A 15,750-nucleotide genomic window follows, 5' to 3' on the forward strand; every position below is an offset into this window, starting at 1 on the left:
TTCCCTTTGCTTTCTTCTGTATGGATACCTCCACCTCCATGTGGGTTTTGTGGTTGTTGCTGGTTTGCCCTTATTCATTTGTATTTTGTTCTGTTTGTTGTAAACATTGCCCATGACTTTCTCGTTTTTCTGTTACCTTAGATAGGATTTTTACAAACTCTGCTATATAAATTCATTAGGAAATTAACCTATGGAAAAACAAAGTGACATACACATGTAGGCAGGGTTGATGTCAGAATCCATTTTGTACTTTACATATTAACTCTTTCTCTTTTCTTTTTTCTTTTTAACTCTGCAAATGCATTTTCAAGCTTGTTATCTGTATTATTTTTCTATTGTGTAACAAGTTACCACAAACTTAGGGGCTTAAAACAGCCCTGATTTATTATTTCTCAGTTTCTATAGGTTGGGAATCTGGCACTGTGTAGGTGAGCCCTCTGTTCAGAGTTTCACTAAGTTGCAATCAAGGTGCTGCTGGCAGCGTTCTTATGTGGAACCTTGACTTGAAAGAATTTGCTATCCTGTTCATTCAAGTTGTTGGCAGAATGTTTTTTTTTTTTGGCTATGCCATGCGGCTTGCAGAATCGGCTTGCAGAATCTTGGTTCCCTGACCAGGGGTCAAACCTGTGCTCCCTACAGTGAGAGCATAGGGTCCTGACCACTGGATCTCCAGGGAATTGCCCAGAATGTGTTTCCTGTTGGCATCTGTATGATCGAGGGATCTGGCTTTTTACTGCCTTTGGGGAGGGTGCCTGCAGTTCCCTGCCAACTGGCCTTCTACATTGGCAGTTCACAGTGTGACAGCGTGCTGGGGGTTATCTGTCACTTCATCAGCTAGGACAGAGTCGTATATAACATTAAGTAATCATGGGAGTGCAGCCTGTCACCTTCGCCATGTTATCTTGGTTAGAAGCAAGTCTCAGGTTCTCCCCAGTAAAGGGGAGGGTATTATACTAGAGAGAAACACCATGGGACAGAGATCATGGGAAACCATCTACCTGTTATGCTGTCTGTATCAGTGATCTGGAAATCAGTGAAACTTGCGTCTGAGGTAGGGAAGACCCTTTCTCTCTAGACGACCATTCAAGTTTGAAGATGTTAGATACCAAAATAATGCACTGAAAAACGATGGTTCTCGTCAGTTTAGCTTTATTGAAACAATGATATTAAAGTTTGGTTAACTACCTTTCCCCACATTTCTCTGCCCAAGATCAAAACAAAGTCAAAAACACAGACATTATTAAGGCTCTAAGTATGTAAATTCTTTTCCTATGAGGTAAATAGAGGTTCTGTTTGTGTCACATAAGTTTGTACATGTGGTATGTGTGTATGTATTTAATTGTTTTCACAAAACAAAAAACATTATATATATATGTACTTTTGAGCCTTGGACATGACTCTTAAGTATAAAAGAGTCCCTTCCAAGTTCTAACTCTTTTACTTCATTCTGAAGGCAGATTCTTTGGAGTTTGAACTTTGAGGGCACAGTGGTAAGATGAAAAGATTTTGAGACTCAGTATCAGAAGAGCTTGATTCTTCGGTGTCCTCTACTGAGTAGCTGACTGGCTATAGGCAAGTCATTTAAGCCTCTGTGAATCAGATGCATTTCTGTAATTGAAATGAGGATAATAAACCTCAGGTAAGATAATTATAATTTACCTGTATCAACAGTGACCTTGTAGAATGAGCTTGGGCTTAGAGTTATATAGTTAGATAGTAACAAGTTGGAATTTTGATCCTGTAACTATGTGACTTTTGACAAATGACTTATAATATCTGTCTTAGATTTCTCTTTTAAAAAATGGGATAATCTTTATATTGTGGTGTTGTAAGGATCAGAGTTCCATAGCTCTGTGTATAAATACCAGGGACAGTGCTTACTGCACTAGGTGTTCAAGAAATTAATGATAGTGGTGTGTGTTTGTCTACCACTGTTCCCAAGCGTAGTATTTAGGAGGAATAAAATAAAATGGGATTTCCCCCCTCATCTTGGTAAGCATTCCATCTTCTTTGTCTAGGTCAAGCTATTCTGCATCAGCCGTGTGAATCAGTGTTTTGAAGATCCCCTAGTGTTTGGTTCTAGGAACCATTAGTCCTGTTCTTAGTCCTGTGTTTGGGTCTACATCTCAGTTGGCTTATTTGAGTCCTTCTTTCAGTGATCTCTCTTAGGATTGTTTATTACGAGCAGGGACAGATCAGGTTAGATTTTGGTGGGGGGAGGTCTTCTAGCTATCCTTGGACACCTACAATTTTACTAAATAATTCTTCTGTTTTTCCTTCATGATGGTGTATGTGCCTTGGCGGATCATTTATCATTCAAGTAATTATCATTCAATGCCCTGGCCTCTTGTATTAATTTTTTAGCCATATAATTTTTAAACATGTCCATTATAAAGCAAAGCAGAGAGAAATGAAACTATTTAAAAACTAAGGCCAGATTTTTGCCTTATCAGGTACTCGTAATGCTAACACACTGGGTTATTGGTACAAAATATCTTTTAAGTGTCCATCAATAGATAAATGGATAAAGAAAACATTATATATATACACACATATATATATATATACACTCATACATAAAAGAAAAATCACTCATCGTCTCAGGACTCACATAAGTAACTACTATTATATGGTTTACTTCAACAGACTTCAGTCCATGTAACCTGTAAGCCACAGACATCTTGGACAGTTTAAATCATCAGTAACGAAGTATATCATTAAGCAACAGTGGGATATTTTGAAAGAATTGGAAGACTTGTCATGAATTCAAATGCTTCGAGTAATACCCCTGGTGATATCCAGAGGTAAGCCTTCAGTATCTTCTACGAGTTGAGGAATGCTTTTGGTTGCAAGGACCATGGAGAAGTAAGTGGTTGGGGTGGCTGATTGTAAGAATTCTCATGAGATGGTAAGGGAAATGGCAGTTTCATGGGACTGGAAGAGCAGGGGTGATGCCTGGTAAAAATCAGACCTGGGTCTGGAGACTTTATGTGGCTCTTTGTGCTCCTTTCTTAACTCAATGTCTACTTTCTTTGGTCCCTAGAGACTTGCTTATTCTTTTCCACTTCTCTAAATCTTTTCTTCTGCGTATTCATTATTACTTGGCTTGCCATAATATGTGTTGCTCTGTTTTTCTCTTACTTCCTCATTGTCCCGACTGATTCATCCCCCTAGTTAAGCATTTTGTTAGTTTTAGCTCCTGTTGCTAACTGCTCCTTTACTTGGAGTTTACATTCTAAGAATTGCTGTTGCTCACCTTTTTTTGTACCATTCATATCTGCCTTTGAGTGAGGTGCCTGCCTTTGGTTTATTCATTTCTCATGTGTATAATATAAAAACTCTTAAGTCTATAATATAAAATGGAGCCATTCTGGAGAGTGCAACTCAAAACCTGGTTTACAAAGAAATAAGTACAGAAATTGAAAATAGGTGTTTAGAAACTTTTATAAGCACATTAGAGAGTAATTTTCTGTTTGTTGAATCTGATAATAAATGCCTTAAGATTGAATTTTATCTGTTTTTAAATTTTCTTTTTTAATTTTCCCTTTTAAATATATTTTAGAGAAGCAATGGGAGTGGGGTAGGGATAGTAATTGTTGACATTTAGAGAAGAAGTCATTTTGCGCACCTTTTCAGCAGGAATGTGTGGGTGTGGCAAGTATGGTGGCTAACATGTACTTTGCTTTATAAATAGGATTTGCTATATAAACATTTTCCACCTGTCTCCAGGAGCTACCTTAAATTCTTTCTGGAGCAAGATAGAGAATAAATGAGTAAAATATTAGCATTTTTCTTTGTTCAAATTTTATCTCAAGAATTCTTTGTTTTACCAAATGTTTCAAGGGTTAAGAGTGAAGTGTCATCAGTTAGTTCTCCACCACTTTAGTGAAGATGGTTCAGATACTGCTAAACAGGGTATCTTCAAGGTTCCTTCTCTATCTAATAGCTGATTTTATATAAGCACATAGATATGTATATTTTAATACATATTTTAATGCTGATAATGCATGTGTTTTTAGAATTATTTAAAAAAACAAGTGAATGAAACAATGAAACTGCTTATAATTTTACCACTTAAGAGTTAACACTGATAGTATTTTGGTTTATATCTGCACAGAATTTTTCTTTTCAACATACACATATATTTATAAATGCATATTTTAAAAATTAGAATAATATTTACAATATTTAGTATCTTGTTTTTCAATATTTGGGAGACCAGCTTGCCAAATTAATATACATGTATCATAATTTTTAATAAGTACGTTCAGTTCAATTCAGGTGCTCAGTCGTGTCCGACTCTCTGTAACCCCATGAATCACAGCACGCCAGGCCTCCTTGTCCATCACCAACTCCTGGAGTTCACTCAGACTCACGTCCATCAAGTCAGTGATGCCATCCAGCCATCTCATCCTCTGTCGTCCCCTTATCCTCCTGCCCCCAATTCCTCCCAGCATCAGAGTCTTTTCCAATGAGTCAGCTCTTCGCATGAGGTGGCCAAAATACTGGAGTTTCAGCTTCAGCACCATTCCTTCCAAAGAAATCCCAGGGCTGATCTCCTATAAGTACATTACTCTTCAGAATTCTAGAATTTGGACCAATGAAGTTATTTAAACTCTGCTATTTACCCCTGATCTACTTTCTGTTTCTGTAGATTTGCATTTTTTGAATAATTCATATAAATGGGATCATACAATATGAAATCATTTGTGTCTGTCTTCTTTCATTAGGCATGTTCTTTGAATTTATCATGCTATAACATGTGTCAGTACTTTGTTTCTTCTCATTGCTGAATATTCCATTTTATGGATATGTACAATTTGTTTAACCATCCATCAGTTGATGGACATTTGGATTGTTTCCACATTTTGCCTATTATAAATAATGCTGCTGTGAGCGCTTGTGTACAAGTCTTTGCATGGAAATACTATTTCATTTTCTCTTGGGTAGATTCTTAGGAACACTGTTACTTCCGTCATATAGTAAATTTATGTTAACATTTTTAAGAAACTACTGAATTGCATTCTGAAGTGACTGAATCATACTACATTTCTACCAGCAGTGTATAAGGGTTTTAGTTTCTCCACATCCTCACCAGCACTTGTTATTTTCTGACTTTTTGGTTATAGCCAATCTAGTGAAAGTGGTATGTCACGGTGATTTTATTTTTATTTTCCTAAAGAGCGATGATGTTGAACATATTTGTACGTGCATTTTTTGGCCATTTGTGTATCTTCATTGGTGAAAAGCCTATTGAGATTGTTTGCCCAATTTTAAATTTTTACTTGTCTTTTTGTTACTGAGCTTTAATAGTTCTTTACATATTTTGGATACAAGTCTTTTATCAGGGACATTCTTTGCTAATTTTTTTTTCCCATTTGTTGGCTTGAATTCATTTTCTTAATAATGTCTTTTGAAGTGTAAGAGTTACTAATTTTTATAAAGTTCAATTCTTTTTCTTTATGGATTGTGCTTTTGGCTTCATATCTAAGAAATCTTTGTCCAACTTAAGGTCATGGCGATTTTTCTCCTGCGTTTTCTAGAATTTTTATAATTTTAGTTCTTACACTTAAGTCTGGGCTTCATTTTAAGTTACTTTTAAAAAAATATATATATATTTATTAATTTGGCTGCGTCAGGTTTTAGCTGCGGCGTGTGGGATCTTCACTGAGTCATGTGGAATGTTTTCCCTGCGGTGCGTGGACTCTCTGGTTGTGGCCTGCGGGCTTAGTAGTCGTACGCAGGCTTAGTTGCTCAGTGGCAGATGGTATCTTTAGTTCCCTGACAAGGGACAGAACCTTTATCCCCTGCATTGCGGGGTGGATTCTTAACCGCTGGACTACCAGGGAAGTCCCTGAAATTACTTTTTAATGTATGGTGTGAGGTAAGAGTCTAAATTTATCATTTTGCCTGTGGATATCAGTTGTTTCAGTACCATTTGTCTCTCCCATCAGGAAGCTTCTATAAGCCTCTTATCCTTCTCCAACAGAGAGCAGATAGACTGAAAACCACAATCACAAAAAACTAACTAGCCTAATCACATGGACCACAGCCTTGTCTAACTCAATGAAACTATGAGCCATGCTGTGTAGGGCCACCTAAGATGGATGGGTCATGGTGGAGAGTTCTGACAAAATGTGGCCCACTGGAGAAGGGAATGGCAAACCCTTCTTTTCTCTTCCCCAGAAAAAGAAATGCAAAAAAGCAAAATGGCTATCTGAGGAGGCCTTACAAATAGCTATGAAAAGAGAAGTGAAAGCAAAGGAGAAAAGGAAATATATAAACATCTGAATGCAGAGTTCCAAAGAGTAGCAAGGAGAGATAAGAAAGCCTTCTTCAGTGATCAGTGCAAAGAAATAGAGGAAAACAACAGAATGGGAAAGACTAGAGATCTCTTCAAGAAAATGAGAGATACCAAGGGAACATTTCATGCAAAGATGGGCTCAATAAAGGACAGAAATGATATGGACCTAACAGAAGCAGAAAATATTAGGAAGAGGTGGCAAGAATACACAGAAGAACTATACAAAAAAGATCTTCATAACCCAGATAATCACGATGGTGTGATCACTCACCTAGAGCCAGACATCCTGGAGTGTGAACTCAAATGGGCCTAAGGAAGCATCATTACGAACAAAGCTGTGGAGGTGATGGAATTCCAGTTGCGCTATTTCAAATCCTAAAAGCTGATGCTGTGAAAGTGCTGCACTCTATATGCCAGCAAATGTGGAAAACTCAGCAGTGGCTACAGGACTGGAAAAGGTCAGTTTTCATTCCAATCCCAAAGAAAGGCAATGCCAAAGAATGCTCAAAGTACTGCACAATTGTACTCATCTCACATGCTAGTAAAGTAATGCTCAAAATTCTCCAAGCCAGGCTTCAGCAATACATGAACCGTGAACTTCCAGATGTTCAAGCTGGTTTTAGAAAAGGAAGAGGAACCAGAGATCAAATTACCAACATCTGCTGGATCATGGAAAAAGCAAGAGAGTTCCAGAAAAACATCTATTTCTGCTTTATTGACTATGCCAAAGCCTTTGACTGTGTGGATCACAATAAACTGTGGAAAATTCTGAAAGAGATGGAAATACCAGACCACCTGGCCTGCCTGTTGAGAAACCTGTATGCTGGTCAGGAAGCAACAGTTAGAACTAGACATGCAACAACAGACTGGTTCCAAATAGGAAAAGGAGTACGTCAAGGCTGTATATTGTCACCCTGCTTATTTAACTTATATGCAGAGTACATCATGAGAAATGCTGGACTGGATGAAGCACAAGCTGGAATCAAGATTGCTGGGAGAAATATCAATAACCTCAGATATGCAGATGATACCACCCTTATGGAAGAAAGCAAAGAAGAACTAAAGAGCCTCTTGATGAAAGTGAAAGAGGAGAGTGAAAAAGTTGGCTTAAAGCTCAACATTCAGAAAACGAAGATCATGGCATCTGGTCCCATCACTTCATGGAAAATAGATGGGGAAATAGTGGAAATAGTGCCAGACTTTATTTTTCTGGGCTCCAAAATCACTGCAGATGGGTGATTGCAGCCATGAAATTAAAAGATGCTTACTCCTTGGAAGAAAAGTTATGATCAACCTAGACGGCATATTAAAAAGCAGAGACATTACTTTGCCAAAATGGTCCGTCTAGTCAAGCCTATAGGTTTTTCCAGTGGTCATGTATGGATGTGAGAATTGGACTATAAAGAAAGCTGAGCACCAAAGAATTGATGCCTTTGAACTGTAGTGTTGGAGAATGCTCTTGAGAGTCCCTTGGACTACAAGTAGATCCAATCAGTTCATCCTAAAGAAAATCAGTCCTGAATATTCATTGGAAGAACTGATGCTGAAGCTGAAACTCCAATACTTTGGCCACCTGATGTGAAGAGCTGACTCATTTGAAAAGACCCAGCTGCTGGGAAAGATTGAAGGCGGGAGGAGAAGGGGATGACAGAGAATGAGATGGTTGGATGGCATCACCTACTCAATGGACATGAGTTTGGGTAAATTCCGGGAGTTGGTGATGGACAGGGAAGGCTGGTGTGCTGCAGTCCATGGGGTCGCAGAGTCGGACACTACTGAGAGACTGAACTGAACTGAACTGAAGTACCATCTGTTGATAAGATTCTCTTTTCCCCATTGAATTGCCTTGGCAGCTTTGTTGAAAATTAATTGACTACATGTAAATATATGAGTTTATTTTATAGTCTCAATTCTGGTATACTGATCTACCTGTCTGTTCTTCAGTCAATTCTACATGGTTTTGATTACTGTAGTTTTATGGTTTTTTGATTTAGAAGGTGCAAGTCCTCCCATTTGTTTTTGCTAAAGATTATTTTGATTTTCTGAGTCCTTTGCTTTTCCATATAAATTTTTGGGTCAGCTTGTCAATTTCTTTCTTTTTTTTTTTTAAGTGTAAAGAAGATTCCATGTTCATTTGGTTTTGGCTTAGTAAGTCTGAAAACCTAATGCTTACAGAATAATCACAATAGTTAAAATAGTTGTCATATTTAAGAAAGCAATTGTAAATGGCTCCCACAGAGATCATCTCATAGGCTTGTGTACACATTGTGCTTCACACCATCAGGCTTACTCTGTATGGGCCTTGTTCTGAAAGCTGTGGTGCTATATTTTTAAAGACAAATTATCCATGTATTAGAATGATAACACAGTTTTTAAAATGTATAGATAAAAGGTTTCATAAAAAATATGGAGTTTTTGCTCAGAAAACCATTTTTATATATTTTTATTTTTTGAATTAATTTTTTACTAGAGTATAGTTGTGGGGCTTCCCATGTGGCACTAGTGGTAAAGAACATGCCTGCCAATGCAGGAGACATAAAAGAGATACAGGTTCAATCCCTGGGTTGGGAAGATCCTCTGGAAAAGGAAATGGCTGCCCACTCCAGTATTCTTGCCTGGAGAATCCCATAGACAAAGGAGCCTGGTGGGCTACAGTCCATAGCGTTGAAAAGAGTCGGACATGACTAAAGCGACTTGACATGCACTCAGAGTATAGTTGCTTGCAGCTTGTCAGTTTCTACAAAAAATAAAAGCTGCTGGGATTTTGGTAGGGAATATGTTGAATCCATATTCAGTTTGGAGAAAGTGACCACCTTAAAGTACTCGTCTTCAAATATATGAATGTAATGTGGAAAGACTTCATTTATTTAGGTCTTCCATTTATTTCAGCAATAATTTGTACTTTTCACTGTAGAAGTCTTACACATCTTTTGTTAAATTTAATCCTAAATCTATTTTTTGATGCTAGTGTAAGTGGAATTATGTTTTAAATTTCTTTTTGGATTATTTATTGCTAGTGTTTAGAAATGTGATTGGTTTTTGTCTATTAATATTATATTCTTTGACCTTGCTGAAATTGTTCTTTGTTCTAGTCTTTTTGCTTCTTAATGAATTTCTTAGGATAATCTTGAAGGATCATGTCCTTTGTAATTACATACGGTTTTACCTCTTCCCTTTCAGTATTTGTGCCTTGTTTTTTTTTTCTTTTTCTTTCCTGGTTGCATTGTCTATAAGCTCCAACATGTCTTGAATAAAAATACTAGACATCTTAGTTTTGTTCCCAGACTTAGGAGAAACTTTCAGTTTTTAAACTTTTACCATTAAATTTGATGCTACTTTTTGGCAGTTTTTCATTCAGGCCCTTTCACAGATTGATAAAATTTCCTGGTATTCCCAATTTGTTGAGAGTTTTTTTTTTTTTTATCATAAATGGGTGCTGGATTTTGTACATCTATTGAGATATGTAGTTTTTGTCTTTTGTTTTAGTAAAATGGTATTTTACATCAATTGAGTTTCAGACATTATATGAATTTTCTACTTTGGGGATAAATGCCAGTTAGTCATGTTGTAATTTAATTCTTTTATGATGTTGCTGGATTTGGTTTGCTAATGTTTTGTTGAGGATTTTTTGTATTTCTCTTCATGAAAGATATTGGTCTATTACCCTTTCTCTCTCGTGATGTCTGTCTCAGACTCAGAATGATTTTGAGAAACGTTTAGCCCACTTCTAGTGTGAGGATTGGTGTTATTTCTTCTTTAAAGTTTGGTAGGGTTTACTCGTGAAGCAATCTAGACTTGGCTTATGGTTAGATTTGAAATATATTAATTTAATGCTAAAAGTCTGTTCTGATTTACATTTCTTTTTGAGTTAGTTTTAGTAATTACTATCTTTTTAGGAATTTGTCCATTTGATTTAAATTGTCTAGTTTGTTATCATAAAGTTGTTCATGTTACTCATTATAATCCTTCTAGGTTGGTAGTGCCATTCACTCTTTCATTCTTTGTTTTAATACTTTGAGTTTCTTCTCTTTTTTTCTTTGTCTAGCTAACTAAAAGTTTATTAAGTTTATTGACCTTCTTAAAGAGCCAAATTTTGGTTTCATTGATTCTTTATTATTTTAGTCTTATATTAAAAAACTAAAATTCCATTTTTGTTTTTCTTGTTCAGTCGCTAAGTCATGTCCAGCTCTTTGTAACCCCGTGGACTGCAGCATGCCAGGCTCCTCTGTCCTCTGCTCTCTCCCAGAGTTTGGTCAAATTCATGTCTATTGAGTCGGTGATGCTATCTAACCATCTTATCCTCTGCTGCCCGCTTCTACATTTGCCTTCAATCTTCCCAGCATCAGGGTCTTTTCAAATGAGTCAGCTCTTTGCATCAGGTGGCCAAAGGATTGGAGTTTCAGCTTCAACATCAGTCCTTCCAATGAACACCCAGGACTGATCTCCTTTAGGATGGACTGGTTGGATCTCTTTGCAGTCCAAGGGACTCTCGAGTCTTCTCCAACACCACAGTTCAAAAGCATCAATTCTTTGGCGCTCAGCTTTCTTCACAGTCCAACTCTCACATCCATACATGACCGCTGGAAAAACCATAGCCTTGACTAGACGGACCTTTGCTATGAAATGATGGGACCGGATGCTATGATCTTCATTTTTTGAATGTTGAGTTTTAAGCCAGCTTTTTCATTCTACTCTTTTACCTTCATCAAGAGGCTCTTTAGTTCCTCTTCACTTTCTGCCATTAGAGTGGTGTCACTTGCATATCTGAGGTTGTTAGTATTTCTCTCATCAATCTTGATTCCAGCTTGAGTCATCTAGCCTGGCGTTTCACGTGATGTACTCTGCATTTAAGTTAAATAAGCAGGATGACAATATACAGCCTTGATGTAATCCTTTCCCAAGTTTGAACCAGTCTGTTGTTTCATGTCCAGTTCTGACTGTTGCTTCTTGTCCTGCATACATATTTCTCAGGAGGCAAGTAAAACAGTCTGGTATTTTCATCTCTTTAAGAATTTTCCATTTTTTTGTGGTTTGTACAGTCAAAGGCTTTAGTGTAGTTAGTGAAGCAAAAGTAGATATTTTTTGGAATTCATTTGCTTTTTCTATGATCTGGTGGATGTTGGCAATTTGATCTCTAGTTCTTCTGCCTTTTGTTGTCCACAGTGGTAGATATAATGGTCATCTGAATTAAATTCACTCATTCCTGTCCATTTCAGTTCATGGATTCCTAAGAGGTCAATGTTCACTCTTGCCATCTCCTGTTTGATCATGTCTAACTTACCTTTATTCAAGGACCTAACCCTCCAGGTGCCTATGCAATATTGTTCTTTACAGCAACGGACTTTACTTTCACCACCAGACACACAACTGAACCTTATTTCTGCTTTGGCCCAGCTATTTCATTTTCTCTGGAGCTGTTAGTAATTGTCCTCTGTTCTTTCCCAGTAATATAATGTACACCTTCTGACCTGGGTGGCTCATCTTCTAGTGACATATTTTTTTACCTTTTTATACTTTTCATGCAGTTCTCGTGGCAAGAATACTTAAGTGGGTTGCCATTTCCTCCTCTAGTGGACCACATTTTTTCCGAACTCTTCACTGTGACCAATCTGTTTTTGGTAGACCTGCATGGCATGGCTCATGGCTTCATTGAGTTACACAAGCTCCTTCGCCTTGACAAGGTTGTGATCTGTGATACTTCTGTGATAGATCTGTGATCTGTGATTAAAATTGCATATGAACATTGTTAAAAGATTAATTGTTCTATAAGGCTTTCTTACTGCTGTTAGAAAAAATAGCAGTACTTACTACCTTGAGACAAATAACTTTCTTTATCCCTATAAATAATCATTTTCAACTTTCTGAGATGCTTTTTTAAAATCCATATTTCTTCAATAAAAATTTTATATTGCTATTTGATTTTTCAGGTTTAGCCATTATCTACTGACTTTCTGCTATAGAAGTTCATAATTTAGTTTTCACGTTTGCCTCTCTTTTTTATTCTCGCTTCATTTAGTGATATATAATCTTGGCTAGATTAGTTATTCAATGTTTATTATTTAATTATGAAAATTTTCCAGTTGAGCCATGTAGTAGTGTTTTGTGGCAATTTTTCTCTCTTATACATCTTGTTTTCCTTGAATTTAGTAGTTTTCTCATTTATTGTTTATTTGACTTAATTGCCACATATTTATGAATTCAACTTCATTCTCCTGCCAAGTTTTAGAAATCTCTCAATATATTATTCACGTAGTTGATATATTCTGTTATTTTCTGTTTTCGTGTTCTTAAAGAAATCACTCCTGGAGGTGCTGGCCAGTTCAGTTGGGACATTATCCCACAGTTCTCACTGGGCGCCTCCTTCCATTCTTCTGTCTTCTTGCTCAGTTGCTAAGTCGTGTCCAACTCTTTGTTACCCCATTAACTGCAGCACGCCAGGCTTCCCTGTCCTTCACAATCTCCCAGAGTTTGCTCAGATTCATGTCCATTGAGCCAGTGGTGCTATCCAACCATCTTATCCTCTGCTGCTCCCTTCTCCTTTTGCCCTCAATCTTTCCCAGCATTAGGGTCTTTTCCAGTGAGTTGCCTCTTCGCATTGGGTGGCTAAAGTATTGGAGCTTCAGCTTTAGCATCAGTCCTTCCAGTGAGTATTCAGGGTTGATTTCCTTTAGGATTGACTGGTTTGATGTCCTTGCCGTCCAAGGGACTCTCAAGAGTCCTGTCTTAGACATCCCTTTGCTGTTTTCTTGTCTTGAATACCCTACTGCTGGAATTCCATGTCTTTTTTTCAGTGTGGGTTTTATTTTGGTGAAGCAGGTCTCCAGTATCCCCTTGAGAAAATTCATTGTAGGTAAATGGTTTGATGTCTTACAGAACTGCAGTAGTCTTTCTCATACTCTTGGCTTTGAACGGTACTTATTGAGCGTAGGATTCTGAAGTGGCAATTATTTTTGCTTGGGATTTTTTCAGGCATCTTGGATGTTTTTCTTTCATTTAGTTCGTTTTTCATTTCTTACCTTGTGTTTTGATTTCCAAGAGCTCTCTTTTTTTGTTCGATGAATATTTCATTTAAAATTGCATCTAGTTTTTGTTTTATGGGTTTTTTATCTCTTCCTATTTTTCTGAGCATTTTAATGTTAGGGGTTTTCCCTTTCTCTCTGTTTAAAGTTATATTTCCCTGGAATAATCTTTGACTTCTTCCCTGCCCCTTGTGGTCTCTGTCTTTCTTGTTAAATGCTGCTTAGTTTCTGGTGATCCTTGGCTGTCTGTTCATATTTAGAAGCAAAGGCCTAAAAAGATGATAGGAAGCTCTGTGTGCGAGGTATTCTCTGTCAGCTGATCTGATTAAGCTGTTTGGCTGGAAAACTTCTAGCATTATCCTCTTTAGGTCTTTTTTGCCTGCTGGTTAGATTCTCCAGGGAAGATCCTTCAGTCACTGTTTTGGTTGCCAGTGTTCTGGTAGACAATAAATATTAGAAGATTAAGGATGTTAATTTATTATATATCTTTTTACTTGAATGTCTTGTTTTTGGTGTGGAACACTTACCACATTTGTATCTGATATCCCGAGATGTTCTGTTTTATCCTCTCCAGGGACTAAACCCCTAGTGTTCTGCCAGAGTGGGGGAGAAATCAATACCCAGTGTGTGGTGTATAGGGTAGAGGATCTGAGGAGCTCATTATTTCTTTGGCAGACTTTCAACCAATTCTTCTGTTTTCTGCTCTAGTTTTACCCCCATTTTAAAGGATGTTGCCAATGAAGTGAGCTTTTTGGTGACTTTGGTGTAAATCCAGTTGTCTTCTTTGGCTTTGAATTCAGGTTGCTTATGTCAGTCAGTCACCACTTATCCACCTGCATTCCAACTTCCAATATTTTATAGCTACTATCTCATCTCCTATTTTCATTCTCCTTTTGCGTTTATATCTCTTTATTCTCTTTGCTGTTATTTTGGTTAAAATTTTAATTTTGGGAAAAGAGAGTGCTTTAGTCTTTCATTTTAAAGCATGAATCTGTATTCTTTTATACTTTTTGTAGTATGTGTTTTATTTGCATAATTTAAACATGTTATTTAAAAGAGTAGTAAGGAAAGAACTCAGTCATCTCCAAAACTTGTCAGCTTGTGGTAGGATGAGATAACCTTGAATAACCTGTCTTGAACAGTGTGGTGGTTTCCCAGTGGACAGTGATTTGTTTATATACTGCTTTGCATTTCTGTCTTAGCTTTTGCAGTCAGTCTTTTACTGGAACATTTCTTTCGGGCAAGGACCATAGCATGTCCCCTGTTTTTTGAGAAGTAAATTATCAGATATACCAGAAGTGCCTGAAATTTACTTAATAAGAATTATATTTTCTTTTGATAGGTTGAAGAATGCCTCATCTGATATAAAACAAATGGTTAAAAGTGAAACAGACTTGGATATTACTGCTGATCTCAGAAAGAAACTCCATCGGGCTAAGAAAGAAAAATTAGAAATAACAACTAAGCACAATGCAGAGGTAGAATTTATTTTCTTCTTATATAACGTTAAACGTAGGGTTTGATTATTTTAGATTCATTTCACATATTAGAAACTCCTTGTTTCAACATTTATCACTATAACATTCTCGTGCTTAAAAAGGAAATTAATATAACATGATTTTTTAAATATAATGAAATTGTTTGAGTGTTAAAGTAGAAATTTAATGAACTTTTTAATTTATTTGTATGTTGTCTTAATTTTATTTTAATTAACGATCAACACATTTGATCAAAAGTGTTAATTGATGTATATGTTTGGTGACTAAGGGATATTTGTAAATCAGACGTTTTGGAAATCTTAATGTAGGTTCCGTATGGTCTCAGTCATGGAACAGCCTCTTAAATTTGAGTATGGACCTTTTAATCATAGTGTAATTCATGAATTATTGTAGTTTCTTTTTAATTATATTATTATATCTTTTATTAGCATGTGTGTATATAAATATATGTATTTCACATGTATATGCATATATTCCAAAGACAGTAGTTACTTTTTACTCTAGGATAATTCATGAATTATATGTGTATGTCTCTTCTGTCTGTTGTCTTTTTTCTCTGTTTTCTTCTTTTTCTCTATTTAAATCTTACTCATTCTTAAAGCTCAGCTTAGGTAGCCTGATGTAGTGAAAAAAATATCGAATTACAGAGACCTGGACTCATTCTTGGTCCTTCCATTTACAAGGTATGTGGCCTTCAGCAAGTTATTTATCTTGTACATCATTGGTTTCTCCTTGTGAAACACTGGTCCTCAGGGTTGTTGAGATAATTAGGTGAAATAGAACTTGTGAAGTGCCTGTGAACAGTAATACTGGTTGTAATGTATTGACAGTCAAACGTAAACTGTGTATTTTCCTTCTGTTTTTGTTAAATTCCAATGCTGTTCTGTTGGGACACCTTTTAAAGCTTTTTAAAGGTGAAAATAATTAC

The 15,750-nt window shown here is 36.6% G+C and overlaps 1 protein-coding gene across 1 annotated transcript in view; it reads left to right on the top strand.

Annotated features, from left to right (window-relative positions):
- Positions 1-1,511: 1,511 nt before the first annotated feature.
- Positions 1,512-15,750, top strand: part of CCDC171 (coiled-coil domain containing 171) — a 338,272-nt gene continuing 324,033 nt past the window's right edge. The window contains 3 exon segments of the mRNA XM_070375929.1: positions 1,512-1,639; positions 2,647-2,804; positions 14,666-14,801. Coding sequence (XP_070232030.1) covers positions 2,761-2,804; positions 14,666-14,801 — 180 coding nt within the window. The 5' untranslated portion in view covers positions 1,512-1,639; positions 2,647-2,760.

The sequence above is a fragment of the Bos mutus genome, chromosome 8 (assembly GCF_027580195.1).
Source record: "Bos mutus isolate GX-2022 chromosome 8, NWIPB_WYAK_1.1, whole genome shotgun sequence".
NCBI lineage: Eukaryota > Metazoa > Chordata > Mammalia > Artiodactyla > Bovidae > Bos > Bos mutus.